The sequence below is a fragment of the Zophobas morio genome, unplaced genomic scaffold (assembly GCF_036711695.1).
Source record: "Zophobas morio isolate AGI-343-1 ecotype UQ-CSIRO unplaced genomic scaffold, CSIRO_AGI_Zmor_V1 ptg000009l, whole genome shotgun sequence".
Classification (NCBI taxonomy): domain Eukaryota; kingdom Metazoa; phylum Arthropoda; class Insecta; order Coleoptera; family Tenebrionidae; genus Zophobas; species Zophobas morio.
The window spans coordinates 8,886,454-8,903,529 of NW_026972114.1; the positions used below are offsets into that span (position 1 = coordinate 8,886,454).

The window sequence follows — 17,076 nt, forward strand, 5'->3', positions numbered from 1 at the left end:
TCTATTTCACATTTTATTTATATATTTATATATAAATATGTACAGGAGGAACATCAGTACACAAGCAAAAAAAGAGAAACTTACACAAATATCAGAGTAATTTCACAACAATTGCAAAAATATACAAATTTATATACACAAAACATCCAATGTAATTATCTCAATTTAGGATTTGCTGACTAGTTATGACCCAGCAAGTGATTCAGTTTCTTCAAATCATCTATCAAAAGCAGACTTCATATCGTACTTATAAAATACCGTATAATTTTGCGGATAGTTCCTTTTAACATCCAACTCGGCTTTATCCGCAGCCATATAACAAGCACCCATAGCCATACTCTTCGTCAACCGCAACAAAGAAATCGTTCTAATCTCCGTATTTTTCCTCATCCAGGTAACGAAACCCGGTTTCAACAAATCCCAACTTATCCAAACCGAACCGACACAGAGAACGTGAACACCACCTTCTCTTTCAACTAGTTCTGAAGACGCCTTCGCTACCACAGCAGCTATAGACTTGGCCAAGTGAGTTCCAGCTTCTTCGAAAATATGTTTGGAAAGTTCGTCGCCTTTGAAGGCCAGTTCTGATATTTTTTTACACAGAGCTGCTATATTCGCCTTGTCGAATTTAGTGTAGAAGTAGTCCAAGATGTCAGCTTGTGCTTGAATGTTGAAGTGTTGTTTAACAGTGGCCCAGATGGCGTCAGTCGGAAAGGGAGGTTTCTCGAAGTTGTCCAGATCGTCGAAACAGTATTTGATGGCTCGATGCGAAATTTTCCATGCTGCAATAAACGAATCTCTGTTAATTTACATGTTACAACATTAGATATCTATCAATGATTTTCATCTGGGCGTGATAAACAGTGCATCGCTGACACTTCAATGAAACCGAACATGGTGCGACTACAACCGAAAATTCCATTGCAAGGTCGATGGAAATTTGCGTCAACACAATGAGCCCATTAGCTGTGATCAAGAGGAATTATGAATTGATTTATTGTGACCTTGTGAACACTTGTGTCCACAATTCGTATTTACTCGTTGTTATTGGAGTGTGAATTTAGTAGCGAAAGGTGAGAGTAAATATTCTTACCGCTTCCTTCGTCCCCCAGGAGGTTTCCCCAACCCCCACACTGAACTCTGTTCCCGTCTGGATTGATGAGGAGGGTGTTGGAACCCGTTCCTGCGATGCAAGTAATACCGCCCTTGTTGGACGTGGTGGCCACCGAACCCTCGGTGTCGCTACCCACAGCATAAGTTTTTGCCAAATTGGGATATGAGTCTTTGAGACCGTTGACCAGTTCTTGGTTAGTTTTTTCTTCCTCGCAGCCGCTCAGACTAAGACCCTGGAAGTTCAAGTTAGCAAAAATTATATAGTGTAGAGCTCATGGGGTAAAGTATACAGGAAGGACTTTTATTTTTTACCGCTTCTATGATAACAAGTATACAAAACTTTCGATAGAATATGTTGCTGTTGAAGTAAGACTGGTAGCCTCGTTTTTTCTGAATGTTGAAGAAAATTCCTCAATTTTTGTAATCGTTTCAAAAATTCAAAAATGCATCCAAGTGAAAATTCACATATCGGAATTTATTAAATTAATACAAAATTGTACTGAATTTAAAATGAAAAATATGGGTTGAATTTAATTTTTAAACTGCAAAACCGAATGCTCTGAAATCTTGGAGACGTTTTAAAGCTATCGTAAGCATAATACATCTATAAATAAAATATAACTATATATCTCTCTCTTCAAAAAATTGATGACGTCATCTCAAAATCTTGCCATATAAATCTTATCGAAAATGTACAAAACATAATGACTTGTGATTTATGATTACATTCATATTTTTTAGAATTCCTTATACAGACTGACTAAGAAAATTAATCAATGAGTCAATTTATTTTTTTTGATTAAATCAGGAACAGCTCACTTCATTTTTCCGAAAATTTGGGAATGCAATATGTTATTATTAGTATTACCCTGCACCTATCCTAATTGATATACTTTTCTTCTTCTTCTTCTTGCACAAATCATCACAAAATTTTGTAAACGAAAAACTCATTTGAAACATACGCGTAGCACCCTTGTTTACATTTATTTGAACATTATGTACATATGTATATTTATTATAAATTAGGGGTTCATATAAAAAAATACAATTCGAGTTTATTCATTCTTGCGTATTTCTGTAAACCATTATTATTATATTATTTAGCAAAAATCGCCTGTAAGAAAAAAAATGACTAAAATAAGACTTAATATTGTTGCGTCTCTAAAAAATGATAAAAAAAATAGTATTACTGACGCAGGAACAACAAAAATGTTTATACTTTTCAGGAGACGTATACATACATTTTAAGGTTCTGTAACTCGCAAATTAACATTAGTATTTCATTGAACTTTATAAGTGATTCGTTATGTCTACACTGCGTGTGATAAGCTGTATAATATAGTGGCCAAAACTTGTTTTTTTAAGAAAACCCGTATACGCAGTTCAAAGTGGATCACAGGTAATGAAATATTATGTATTACGCAGTACATTCCAAGTGGAATTTATTTAATTATATTTTGCGAAGATGTCATCAATTTTTGAGAATGAATGAAAACAAATTTTGCTTATCAGTTTCGTTAGTCTTTAATTACGCTTAATATTTCAGAGTAGTCTGTCATATGGTGAATTATTCAGTAGGACGACGAACCACAGACAGACAGACAGACAGAAACAATACACATAAATTTTGTATTCTACATTTTACTTTCCGAAATATAAAAAAAAAAATGCAAAAATATCGTATCAACTTTTTTAAGGTTGAACAGTAGTCAGTAGATAAGATATATTAGTAGCACGAAAAAAACATTAAAACTATTTGACGTCATTCACTAGATCCTGTTGTGTATTTTGTCTAGATTGTTTTTTTTTTAATTTAATTAAATAAATACTACTTAGTAAAGAGAACTGCAAAAAAATCTTGTAGAATAATGCATATCGGAAATAAAAAAACAATAAATAGTAATAACCGCTTAAAAATGAACCCAAACTGTGTTCACACGTACAATCTATATCGTGCCCGTAAGAGAGAAAGTTCCAGTTGTAATTTTCTTACTTATGCAGAGAATAATTTTTTGGAACAAGTTTGAAATACTTGCACGCGCGCTGCAGTAAACAAATCGCAGCTGATTGCAATGCTGCTGCACAAAATTTATTAACTTTGAGGAAAAATTATAACGTTGAACTTGAATAAACAACTTGTGTAATAAAACTTGCACGTCTACACCAGATTTAGCACAATCATTCATATCAATTTTACTATACGAACATTGGCCTTTGTTGGAAATGATTCATGCCAGATTAAACTATTGAATGAGTAGTTTTTAAAAACAAAGTCAGTCGTCATTTTTCGATGGTTAAAGAAATGTATTTGTACCATATTTAAAGCACTGGGTAGGTTTTTTCGCGATTATTTTTAGTTTCTTATCCAGTTTTAAAATATGCATACAAAAATTGAGCTGCTTAAAGCAGTCGATAATAACGTCATAAAGATGTCATTGATAAAAATTAATCCAAATGCAGACTTGTGCATTGTTTTTCACTCTTTACAAACAAAATTTCAGTTCTTAGTAGTCGTTGTTGGGACTTGGAAGTTAAATTTGGCCTGTGTGACTCATTTATAAATAAATGCATATTTTTTATAAAAAAGGTCTTCATCTTGTTTGTTATTAACCTCACACCGCTACAATTTATCGAACCTGTATATCTGTAATAGATGGTTACATTATGATTAAGTTATTCATGTTATTGTTATACAGGGTCATTATAAAATATTGTAGTCGAAGAAGGCCATGATTTTGGTGACATTTTGTGCCGCCTTTTTCAGTTTTGTGGAAAGGATTACACTAATATTGGAATTTTTATTTTTAGCGCCACATTAGTTGACATTAGCGGCTGCACTGTTTCAACGCTTCATCAAATTCTGTCAGATGTCAATAATTTTTTCGTTTGTACTGGTACGTTTTCCCTCACTTTGTGCGTTAATTGACTTGTCTTGTTTTCATTTTTGCTGTCTTCCCCTTTGTTAGAACTTTAATAAGTGTCTCAAAAAACAGTTTTTATCAAAACTACAGATCATTGTGGAATAATCTCAGGTAATGAACAGAGAGGAATAACTATGGTCAGTGTTACAAATGATTTTTTTAGTCCTTTGGCGCAATCATCATGCCTATTACCGTAATGGGGTGTTAAATGAGGATGGGGATGGAGTGTACTCTGTGGAGGCGTCTAAAAACGAGTATCTAGTGAAATGTTCTGTTGTCATTGATGAAGAATCTTTGAAGACGCTATATGGCGAATTATGGCCAGATTTAACGACACTGGTAGCATTTCTAAGTGAAAACCGACGGGGAGACCTCAAGTTAGTGAAGACGTTGTTGAAGATTTAAGGATGAGAATGGAACAAAGTCCGAATAAAGCTTTGTCAAAAATCTTTACTGTCCGGAGTACCATACAGCCCATGTCAGAAAATCGTAAAAGAGAAGTTACCTATGCATCCATACAAGATTTTGTTGGTTCAGGAGCTGCAACCAGCTGATTTTCCTTGCCGCGTTGGGTAGTGTAGTTGGTTTCAAGCTGATATGGACGATAACGGGATTCTCGATTTGTCGTTCTTTTCTGATGAAGCCTGGTTTCATCTGTTAGGCTATTATGTCAACTGACAGAACTTCAGAATTTGGTGTATAGAAAATACTCACGCTTTTGAAGAAACACCATCACACGCAATGAAGGTTGGTGTGTGGTTAGCAGACTACGATTCATAGGCCTGATACTTTTTCAAGTAAATGAATGTGATCAATAAACAAAATTAGATGTAGAAAGTGTATGTAGGTACTGCAATAAAGTTTTTTATTTTCAGTAACTTTCATTTTTCTTTCGGTGTTAGTTGCATTCTCTTAATTTAAAACTTACTTCAACTTACTGTTTAGTAATAATTGTAATTTTACTAGTAGGAAAGTTAAAAATCTTTATTAAACATTCTGTTGTTTCAAGAGATCTCATAATCAGCTACAGAACTCTTAACACTATGCTCCTGAAATTTTATTGGTTTTTTCATCTTTTTTCTTATAGAAATTTTGAAAAATCTTGATATTAGGATGGCCATGTGGGCGTGTTTTGGGTAGAACCTCTTTGACATTCCTGTTATGCAGATCTGGCATGTTTCAGATATCTAGAAACTGCAAAGCTGAAGGTAATGTTTGGACATAGCAATTTTCACCTATTGTAGGGATGAAGATCAAGGATTTCAGTTGTGTTTTTTCAAGGGAAAAGCACCGGTCACAAACCATGTCTGCACCAATATTTTGACGATTCCTTACAATTTACAAACAGAACTTTCGCGGGATCACAACTTTGGCAAAATTATTTACTGCAAAAACTCATTAGGTACTCATAGTGTTCGTTAACTGTGATAAGACTTGCTCTGCCATTGTCCATTACGTGATTTTTCACAATTTTTACCTTCAGGGTACCTATAAAAATGTAATTTTTTAAATAATTACCGTGTTCATTGGTTTCGACAAACTTAACCTCACTTTTTGGATTTCATTATTTGAAAAATTATTGCTTCTTTGCAAAACAGACCAGATGATTTATTCTGTTCAACTCCAATCGACTTTCCAAGGTGTAATTCATGACAAAGCCCTTAAACGTTTTTCTGACAATTTACAATTTTTGAAACTGAAATGTATTGCAGTGGCGTTCACAAATGCTCGATAACACTGCAACCCTTAATGCTCTGGCCTGGCGTCTTTTCGTGTCTATTTAAAATGAAATTAAACCGCGAACCGGGCATTTCAATTTTTGACACATCTGACAGATTTGTTTGGACGTTCGTGACATTTCAAAACAGTTCAAATCATTTTGGTGATTAGCGGCACGAGAAAAATTTCATTTGTTTTTCATAGGTGAGTTGACTACAATATTTTATAATGACCCTGTATAAGTACCAAGGAGATACTTAAAGTTTGGGTATTCCCAAAACTATCGGCCTCAAACAAAAAACTCACAATTCTTATGAAATCTAAATTTTCAGTACGAAGAAATTCAACCTAGACGAAGGAGACAATATTTGTTGTGTTCTATTTATTTATTATTAAGAGAAGTTAAAACACACAAAGCTTACACAAGTGGTGCCAAATCAAAAAAGGACCATCAAATATGCTATTGTTAATTTATTTACATCTCTTATTCAAAAATAATTTGAAAAAAATTGTAATATTTTCTGGTTACAAAGAATTTCTTTATTACGGAAAATGTCTCTACTTACAATGTGAGACCATCTGAGATTAACATTAGTACTTTTCGTCTTTGTTTTCTAAAATACTCACTAAGAATATTGACATTTGTTATCTTTAGTACGGTTGTCCCCAGTGTAAAATTTGTACCATTTTTTCAGAGGCATTTTTGTGTGGGCCATTAGTTTAAATTATTAGATTTTGAGCAGTTAAAAAAATCGGGGTTAACTAAATGCGTCATCGATCGGTTCCTTGCTTTTGCGATAAAAATAATCGCAAGCAAAAAAATGTCGACATGGACGAAAATGATAAGCCGCACTTAATACTAATATCGCAAACGTTTTTCTCAGGTGACTACGATTATTTGTTGCTATATAATTGGAACTATGACGTCACCGGAAAAATCTTCAAACGGTATCAGCGAACATTGAACGTCTATCATAGGAAGTTTGAAGATTTCCTTACTCCAAATTTTAGTGATAATAGTTTAAAAATATACAGTATAAAACGTATTTTTTTAGTTGGTGGTAATACACATGTCAACCATATCTATAGTCCAGTTCTAGATCGGAGAAAGATATTCACAATTTTATCAACGATTTGTATTGAAGGTGATTAAAACATTTTTATGCTTGCATATTTGGGTTATGATAGGTAACAGCTAATTGCGTATTCAATAGTAATATTATATGTACAAAGTTTATTAAGCTACATGTGTAGTTGTGTAGTTATATTGGAAGTTTCTTAACTTAAAAAATTGATGTCTATTAAAATCTTGCTTCTTATTTTTTCCCCAAAGTATGTTTAAATGAAACATAATAAACTTTGGCGTGATGTAATCGCCGCAAACTGTCCCTTATATAATTTAAGCAGTAATCTAAACTGCCAAAAATAACACAAAATATTCCAAGTATTAATTAATATTCCTTCCTTAGTTACAGCATAAATTACATTTTGTTTATAAATAATATATATGCGCAAGCACAGAGAGGTACTTCTTTCCTAACGATTACAGATACTTATAATTGTCTATAATGCTTCATTTTTGACGCTTATATCAGGCGATTATCCAAAAGCTGACAGTGATACTGGTAATTATTCGAAGTGCCCAAGTTTGGTTAATCATTAGATATGAATATGTATTATGTTAATAACGACAGGAAAACAGATACGAAAAAACATCCTGTAGGTACTACAATAGAATTACTTTGCTTAATTTATTAAAGTACTTGCTGTATATACGCTAAGATTTTGAATGTTTGAGTCTTGAATTTGAATTATATTTATATGTAACCAAATTACTTAAATAAATATTGTGGAATGTGTTTCGTAACAATACATATTTTTGTAATCCTGCTCTAATAAATGCTATAAAGATTATTCCTTCTTTGAAATACCGCATTTTATTGTTTCTCCATGCCAGTACCAAGTGTATCAGGCGACTATAAAAGTTAACAGAGCTGCAAAAATTACGTCATTATATTAACCATATAACACATATAGTATATTTTATTAGTTTATTACTTTAAATAAAAATTATGTCACACAAAGATGAATACCTTTTAACAACATTTTTTTCATGTTTGACGAACTTATATTTGCTTGTCGAAATACCGCCAGTTTATCTCACACAATAAAGTCGCCAATATCAAATTTACTTGTAAATCATAAACTTTTTAATTAATTTCATTAGAAAGTAAATTCTATGTAATCGCAGTATTTTAACAAAGATCATATTTTTATCATTTAATCAATCTAAAGCTTGTGAACTTCGGATTAAGATACTGATCGAAATCAAGAATTAACTCGAAAATATAAATGTTTTCTACTTACAAATGATACAGTTAAACCTGTTTTTATAACTGGCATTTTATCGGCCAAACCATATCTTAATTATTTCGACACAAATACTGCAATTACAACGTTGTTTCCATCAGTAAAAATAAATAGATGCCATATTAATTCCTATGAAAATTCAGTACTTCGTGGAGGCATTACCATGCGATAGAAAGTAGTTTCAATGACAACATAGTAAATAGCAAGAGCTTCTTCAACTTTATTTTTCTCTAGAAAACTAGAACTAGAAATACACTAGAGTGTCATTTATTCACTACGTTAATATTTCGGCACGGATCCAATGATATTATTTAATTACAGTACCACCTTATTCATGCACAATTAATTAAAGATTCGTTTAATATATGACAAACAAATTTTTTATTTGCGCTTAGGTTTTTCTAAACCACACATATTTCACCAGTTACTTTTTTTATTGAAGAGGAATCATGTTACATCATATTTATGTTGTCATGTTAACAATTTTGACAATTTTCTCAGTGACGATCATGTGTAGTAAAAATTAGTACAACAAACTAGTAAAGCTTCCATTGTTACGGTTAGTACTAAGAGCTGCATGATTTTTGCTTTCACTTTTCTACAGTACTTGATTTGTTATTAAATTTAGTATTTATCTTTATAACTTCTATTAATGTTAAAAAAAATAATTGTCTAAAAGTACCCACAATTAGCTGTCGATTTTTCAGTACTTTAATAATAATGTTTTCGGACGAATTTGTTAAAACAGTACCTATTTAAAATCTCAACTGCGACATAATTAGCTGAACAATGTGTATAGTTTTCTAGTCCTGCTAAATCAATCACTTCAAGTAATTCAAAATAGTATAGCTACAATAAAGTAGACACGACAGTTACTAGTTACTATGTTAATAAACGACATTTTATCAGTCGTAGTTAGCTGACGGTAGAACTACGTTAAAGACATTGCAGCCGTATTTTAACGTTTAGCTGTTGAATTATTTTACTAAATGACCTTTGTTAACGCTCGAATGTGTTATTTTGAAACTACGATAACAACTGTATTTTTGTTGACCGCATTTTTATAGCATTCAAAGTTTTTCCTAAAGATAGCAGAAATAGTAAAACTTTGTGACCTTAGAAGTACGACTTCTGGAAATCGCCGATACTGAGATAAAATATTTTCTCATTGATTGATAACATACGTCAAGCGATAAGATTTCCCTAGGTGCAAATTAATCATGTCTATTTATTATCAAAAATTGCGAAAAATTCTTTCTCAATAAACGATATCACACGAGTTTATCAGTTCACTAATCCGCTTTTATCTTTATTTTGTCGAAACTGGATTTGTTTTTATTTTCTTTGCTTAATCCACTCGTAATAACACTGAAGAGAGGAATTTAATTTTGCAATTTTATTAGCGATAATATGGAGTTCAAATGGTATGGGATATTAGTAACATTTCAACAATATCAGATTTAATATAAAACTAATAATAAAGAACGGGGAAACAGCTACATTAGAAAACAGCTTTATTACTGAAACTAGATAAGATAGGTTTGTTCATATTCATTATCACAAGTGATACAACAAACAGATTTTCGCTAATAACAAAATCCACGACTGTGGAGAACCGTCACATTATATACTCATTTCAATCGATATAGTATAACACAGTATGATGTCCCCGTTATGATAACCCGGCATAATTTCGTCACTTGACCTAACAGCAATAACATCAGACAAATAAAATCGCCAATCACTTTGGAAAAAAAAGATTTCAGGAAACTTACCAGAGCATCGAAAGGTTGATGAAAGCCCATTTTGAGTTTCAATTTAACGGCGTTTACCATATCCGCTATTCTTTTTTGGCACTCCTCCATCCCTATCAGGTGGTGGTTGGTACCAGGACCAGTGGCAGTACCCAAGACGTTGCCATTGGAGTCGAGAACAATGATATTTGAATGTGTTGCTCCCCTAAAAAAGAATTACATAATTTGATAAGGAAAACACTCGAAAAAAGCGGTTTTTTTTATCTCCCGAGTATCAGTAGCTTATTCACTTGTTCCAAAGAATACTTAACACTTAACAGCTTTGTCAGTCTTATCGCACTTGTTGAAAGTCAGACCATGAGGGTCTAGACAGGAAGCTTACCCATATCCATTATATGCAAAAGCGTTAAGCCCCAGATTTTCAAAAAACCACTCTAGTTTTAAATACAGCTAAACAACTTTCCCACGAGCATTTGACATTTTGTGTGCTTGTTACATAAAAATCTATTACCTAATTTACAAAGAGCGAAAATTTTGGCAATTTTCGCAGTTTTCGAAAATTGTCATGCCGCGTGGACTCTTACATCACCACTTTCGGACTGGTGACTTCTTCCGGCCGTTGACATATGTTAAAATTTGACACTTTTGAAAAACTTGTGAAATTTAGGGGTTACGTACCCTTCGATCCCGCCGACTAATTTGCCCATTTTCGTTGAAGATTTAGTAGAACACGCCGCAGATGCCACGCAATTTCGTGCATCACATTCACTTCGTTGCATGTTCTAACCTACTGAATGATTCGAGGAAGGTTGTAAAGCGCTAGAGGCTCGTACACGAACGTAACCGAGTCATTGTCGAACACGGACACGCCTCTGAACGTCTAAGCACATTTTTATCATTTTAATAGCTTTTGCTACTTAATTCGAACAATTGAAGTCCGTCGCTGCTCCAGTCTTCTTAATACTGTTAACAAGCTATCACAAAGAAAGAACAGGAAATGTCAATTGTGGAGGTAAAATTTAACTTTATTGTTGTAATTATACCTTGGTGGTATTTGGTAGACTAGAAAGTGAGTGAACTTACCATGTTGCAATGTCACGGTGACAGCGGCGGTGGCCTTTTGTGGTATTTGAGCCAAGTTGGGGGATTTTATGATAACAGGTTTATTGACATGCCAAGTGGGGACGTCCCCCTTAACCATCCCTCCTAGATACGACTCTGGTAACCCCACAAACGTACAAGAAATGCTAATTTGAAAGTAGTGCTTATGCAACCAGTAATACATCACTTGTTTAATCAATACTGACGCAGGTCGCGATATTTGGACGATTTGTTTACTACGAAAGCGTTCAAATAGCGCGCAGTTTAAATTTTACAAGAGAAACGAATCCAAACTCACTGGAAACAATTAAATGTTGTAACAATTTATAACACTTGCGGCAACTTCACGTCATTTCACACTGTCAGTTTCATGCAATAAAATTATTTTTGCTACAAAGTGTCAACAAGAAAGTTAAATCGGGTTTCACTGACGCAGAGGAAGCTTCTGTTTGCTGTTTTTGATTTTACTTCTCAGCAATTAAAATTGTCACTCATCCCAACTAGTTGTCAATGACTTGTAAACCAAGTAGGCTTTGCACCGTTTACAATGAAGTTGCCTTCCGGTAAATTTTGTTCTTCGTGATATGTTTTGGTCAAAATTTTGTGTGTTTGTAGTATCTTGTGTTGTCACTAGTTAGTCAAAAATTGTAGTTTTGCAATAATTCTTTAAACTTTCCGCAGTGTTAAAAAGTTTTTCAAGTCAAGGTCGTATGGCAGCAGCGCTTGAATTAGGGTTAAAATTTAGTTACGACGGAAAGGTAAGTGAATATCTCTATAGTTTTATGGTTGTTTCGAAATTTTTATCTTATTATTAAAATTGAACATTTTAGTGGATTGTAATAGGTAAATACAATCAAATGGACTTTATTGTTGTAGACAACACAGCCATATAAAGAATATTTTCAGTTGATCTTAAATATCGTCGTTGATTCTGCAATACCTGCTATGTGCACTTTTTGTCCATTTTTAGGTTTGCTCATGATTTGATTGTAAGAAATATAGCGCGTCGAATGGTAATAACTGCTATGTGTTAAAAATTCGCGGTTATTTTTAAATTAAAAAAGTCAAACAACCGCTCGAAATATCTGTTATGTGCATATAATACGCATAGCAGATATTACATTTATAATATTAGTGCCAGTGTGTTGCACATAACAGTTTGCGCATGAGTACCTACGTTATCCAGGAAAATCATCCCGCCTCACGTGTTATGAAAATAGTGCAGTTTTTTGCAGTGTTTTAATTCAAAATATACCGTAAGTATGATAAAAATTATTAATTATTTGAACCATTATTGAATAAAACTACAGATAGCTACTAGAGGTATCAAAAGAAAAAGAAAAGATGCTGCCGGAAAACGTTTAAAATCTGAAGGTCACGATTTATTTTTACCAACCCCGGCAGGAACGAAAGTTAAAGTTTGTCGCACTTTCTTTCTCAACACCTTGGCTCTAGGAAGAGATACGTTAATGAGATGGGTCAAAAAGGATGTTAATTCTAATGATTTGGCGTCCTCTGTTAGCGAGGAAGAAATTGCCAGTACTACGCCGACTGTCAAAACGAAGATACAAAAAGTAGAAGAGTCTTTACTTCCAAAGGTTCCAAGTCATTACTTATGAGTTTCTTCAACTAAGACCTACGTTGAATCGACTTTTAGGTCTACGTTACACATGCACAGTGTCTACAAAGAATGGTGTACAGAAAATAGTTTGTCAGCAGTTGGAAGAATGCAATTCACAGCTATATTAAAAAAACAGAAAATATCAATTCACCATCTCAGAAAAGATCAGTGCGATAGTTCTGGATTTAAAGTAGGTACCATTGATGATGAAGAATATAGGAATCACATCAAAAGAAAAGACGATGCGCGTGCTGCTAAGAGAGGTGCAAAAGAAAGTGCTAATTCCGAAAAATTAGTCATCACAATGGACTTACAAAGCGTCCTAGTTTGTCCAAAAACGAATGCTTCATCCATGTATTATAAACAAAAACTGCAGGTTCACAATTTTACCATATACGAACTGAATAAAGGAGATGTTCATTTATACGTTTGGCATGAGGCTAATGGAGGCGTATCAAGTAATGAATTCACTTCTTGTATAGCCGATTATATTTCTAAAATATCCAATTCTTACAAACATGTAGTTCTAATTTCTGATGGTTGTAATTACCAAAATAGAAATAAAGTTCTGGCTAGCACTTTAAGTAATCTAGCAAAAACAAAATCAATAGTTATTGAACAACTATTTCTTGAGAAAGGCCATACGATGATGGAAGCCGATAGTGTTCATGCCACTTTGGAACAGTATTTTAAACCTCCAATAAATTCACCCGCAGATTATATTGCACGCATGAGGTTAGCTAGGTCGAAGCAGCCTTACAATGTTAATGTAATTCATTACGGCTTCTTCTTAAAGTATGATGATTTAAATACAAATCTATCTTCTTTGAGACCGGGGAAAAAAACGGGTGATCCAACTGTTACTGACATTCGTCAAATAAGATATTCACCTAACGGGGATATTGATTTTCAGTTGGGATTTTCTGGTGATTGGAAGCCACTGCCCCAAAGAAGAAAAACGGGTACAAGTACTCCTAGGAGAATGTATTCATCCGCTATTCCAATAGCAGAGTCAAAATATCGTCATCTTCAAGAACTAAAAGAAGTTATAGAAAAAGACCATCACGCTTTTTATGACTCTTTGCAATATAAAGCAGATCAGGAAAAAAAACATAACAACTAATAAATATTTGTTTCCAACCATGTTATAAGATATCTAATTTTTTTTATTTTAATGTTTTTGTATTTTTGGTTTAAATAAAATAACTTTCCGATAAAAGTTCTTAATTATATTAATAGAGATTAATTTACATGTATTGTGAAATAAATGACATGTACAAAAGCTGAGCTATGAAAAATCTGCTATGTGAAAATTAGCAACATTAAATGAGTTTTAATAAACAACTGCACTAAAAACGTTATTTTCTGTAAACTAAATGTATCTTAAGCAAATTATTATTTTGTTAAGTGACTAAACTAAACGAACAAGGACTCCCTTTTTTTTGTAATTATTTTGAATTTGTTTTCCATTGAATAAATGAAGTTGTAACTCTGATGTACTATTAAAAAAATGTTACTAACATGTGTTTTATGCTTTTAATGATACCTAATTGAGTATGTACCTCCTTTTAAATATCAATTAATTTGTCATTAATCAACAAACGTTTTAAGCTTATTATATATAGTATTAATTACACTAATAAATTAGTTTCCATTGTCATTTTATAAGGTATTCGGACGGTGCTATTACCTCCGTATTATTCTCATAATTATTCTTCTAATTTCGATATATACAACCTGAAAAAAATACCATGAGACGCTAAATGTGATGATCTGGTTGCCCGTTCTGAAGAACGGCCATTTCATTGCCGTGGATTATTATTAAGGGAGGGGTGCAGGAGTGTATGAAGAAATCTGATATACAGTCAAATTTTTCTCTACAAATAATGGCCCTAGGATGCGATCACCTAAGTTAATGTCACTCCCTCTAGCAAAAGTTGTGGCCAATAACTTCATGTCTAAAGAGTCATACGAAAAGTAGATATTTCAAATTAAATTTTTATTATTTTCACGCTGCCTGTGAGGATTTTGCAAAAATTCAAGATGTCGGTTAAATTCATCTTCATTAAATTTATGAAAAAGTTTAATTCTAAACACTCTTGTACGGGAAGCCCATATTTGTGACATCTTGCTGTAATAACAGGCCGGTTGTTGTCCACGAATGTAACATGACCTAAAATAGCAACAGCAATAGCTTCATCTTTAAAAGCCCTGATGAGCCTGAGATTGTGTTTTCTGTCATTAATAGAACCTGTTTTCCCAGATTCGTCGATTAAGTTCTTCACATATTCATTCTTGTACAGTTTTAGTATAATTAAAGATAAATTCTGTGTTGTAGATGTATGCTGCACACTACGAATGTTTATTTTCATTTTTTCTCAACGTTCAGATCCATTTTGTTTTCTTTTATTATCACCCGGGAAGTTTTTTTATTTAAAATTCGATTTCTTTTGTTTCTTCTTGTGGTTACATATCTACTTATAAATTTTGGTTGTACGGAAACGATCTTTTTATTTTATTGGGTTAGCAATACTGTGGTGTAACAACTAAATTGTCATGAAGCCGTCAATTGTGGGATGCTAAGTATTATCCGTTCACGATCTTTATATAGTAGGGTTGGCCATGAAAATCTAGTGAGTTTGTTGGTATTCGATGCAGAAGAATAAAAATTCCCTGAACTTTTTTCGTTAGGTTATGTTTTATTAAATTAAAGGTTAAAAAATATGCCAGAAATATAAACATTGTTGTTCTTAGAAAGCATAAAACTTTACGCTATGTAAACAGTTATTCAGCTTTATGTAAGTGTTTATTTCATATGTAAGGAACAAACACTAAAATTTCACTTAAATTTTGTTTGTATATGAATGGGGGTTCTACATACGACTATTGTCGCATGCCACATTTAGCATCTCATCTTTAATTCTCAATCATGAGTTCGTTCTGCTTGCCCACTCTTCTTAGAAATGGAAATTTCGACCCTTGTGAACAGCCTATTTTCATATTCCAACTTCTTTTTTCACTTTTCTAAGATTACTAAAAGGGTTGGTAAAAGACAACAACCTTGCTCTAGTGTTTTGATGGGTTTAGCTCTTCTGAAACATTTTTCCGGCCTTACATTGAATGATTTATCTATATAGCTATTAATGCCGACGACTGTATATATGTAGCTATTTCTAATGCTTACGTAAGTGCTCTTTATTTGCTTTTACTAAGTACTTCCAAACGCTTATTAATAAGAACGTTACTATACACCTTCTCCAGGTCCATGAAGAGTTACAAAAAAAAATGAAAATGCTTAAAATTTGGTGCAAAGTAACAACATGGATGATCTAACTAAAATTATACTTTTTTTGTTGTACGTTAGGTAGTTTTTCACACACTGTCTTGGTAAATTTAGAACGAAAGATACGTAAAAATATCACCCTACGATAAGCTACAATTCACTCCATTTCCATTATTTCGCTACGAAAATCTGTATCATCACCGTCATTTTCAAATTCAGATTCCGAATCAGATTCACCTAGCGAAATAATGAAAGGAGGTATAGATTCGTACGGAAGATTTCCCATATTTTTTCTCAATCTGCCAAAATAAGTTGTTCACAATGTTTACAAAAATTTTACCACATGCTTGGAGTACATTTAGAAAGCGCCTCAAGCCATAAATTCTCCACCCTATTTTTTAATGAATATTTTTTATTTATTTATACAGGGTGACTGCGAAATAAGTGCAAATATTTTAACCACGGCATCCCCCACCCTAGTAGAGCCGAAATATAGAAAAAAGAAATTAAAAATCGAATGGGGCAAAACCCCCATGAACCACCCTCGATACGAAGGCACTGAGCCACCTTGTAAACAGAGTTGGAAAAACGTTCGAATAAAAACGACCTAAACACTTTCAGTTTCAATTAAAAGTAAAACCGACTTTTTGCTGCTTATCATTCGTTCATTCATTTACTCATTCATCGTTAAAGGTCAGTGTGAAAGTTTTTTGGTAATTTTGATTCTGATGGATGTTTGGTCCTTGTCACAACGATTTTACGTTGTTTATTGGAACAGAAATAAGAGCAACTTAGAATGCTACTACCTTTTTACAAGAAATGTTGAAAATGTTGTCCTTGACTAGCAATACAGGCGTCAGAGCGTCGCAAGAGGTTTGTTGATAGGTAAAAAAACACCGGAGTAGCGGGTGTCACTTTCACTTGTTGAAGCTCTTCGATAATTTCTGGACACTGTTGATTTCCACAAACGAACTGTTTCATCCAACTGATACACATTTATCGAAAACCGTCTCTTGAAATCGTACTTGTTGACGACTACGTGGAGTTCCATCGGACAAAAAGTGAGTTACACAACGTGAACAATCAGTGGACTCCAAACCCTGTACTTTGTCAACATGGTATGGATGTGGCCGTATTCTTTTAATGTAGGATGCACTACAAGCTGTGAAAATCCAACTTCTTTTTTCTGTCCTA

The 17,076-nt window shown here is 33.3% G+C and overlaps 1 protein-coding gene and 1 long non-coding RNA gene across 3 annotated transcripts; one reads left to right on the top strand and one right to left on the bottom strand.

The window, feature by feature from the left end:
• On the bottom strand, positions 1–10,726 carry LOC135125822 (N-acetyl-D-glucosamine kinase). Of its 2 annotated transcripts, none has more exons than XM_064051531.1 (4): positions 10,556–10,726; positions 9,899–10,082; positions 1,094–1,346; positions 1–782 (listed from the first exon to the last, which is right to left on the bottom strand). In XM_064051531.1, the coding sequence occupies exons 1-4, from the start codon at positions 10,654–10,656 to the stop codon at positions 217–219; spliced, it is 1,104 nt and encodes a 367-aa protein (XP_063907601.1). In that variant the 5' UTR covers positions 10,657–10,726; the 3' UTR covers positions 1–216. The 2 variants fall into 2 exon arrangements, with proteins under 2 accessions (XP_063907601.1, XP_063907602.1); XM_064051532.1 differs by lacking the exon at positions 10,556–10,726 and adding an exon at positions 10,389–10,501.
• Positions 3,810–4,912, top strand: LOC135125824 (uncharacterized). Its single transcript, XR_010279973.1, has 2 exons — positions 3,810–4,145; positions 4,198–4,912. It is a non-coding gene; the product is annotated as an uncharacterized LOC135125824 (long non-coding RNA).
• Positions 10,727–17,076: the final 6,350 nt, after the last annotated feature.

What these genes read in the sequence shown, in the direction of transcription:
- LOC135125822 (XM_064051531.1), bottom strand. Translation starts at nt 10,656, where the DNA reads ATGCAACGAAGTGAATGTGATGCACGAAATTGCGTGGCATCTGCGGCG. An exon ending in TTAGTCGGCGGGATCGAAGG is followed by an intron (nt 10,083 to 10,555) that starts GTACGTAACCCC and finishes ATTCTTTTTTAG; the next exon opens with GGGAGCAACACATTCAAATA. An exon ending in CCTGGGGGACGAAGGAAGCG is followed by an intron (nt 783 to 1,093) that starts GTAAGAATATTT and finishes CGTTTATTGCAG; the next exon opens with CATGGAAAATTTCGCATCGA.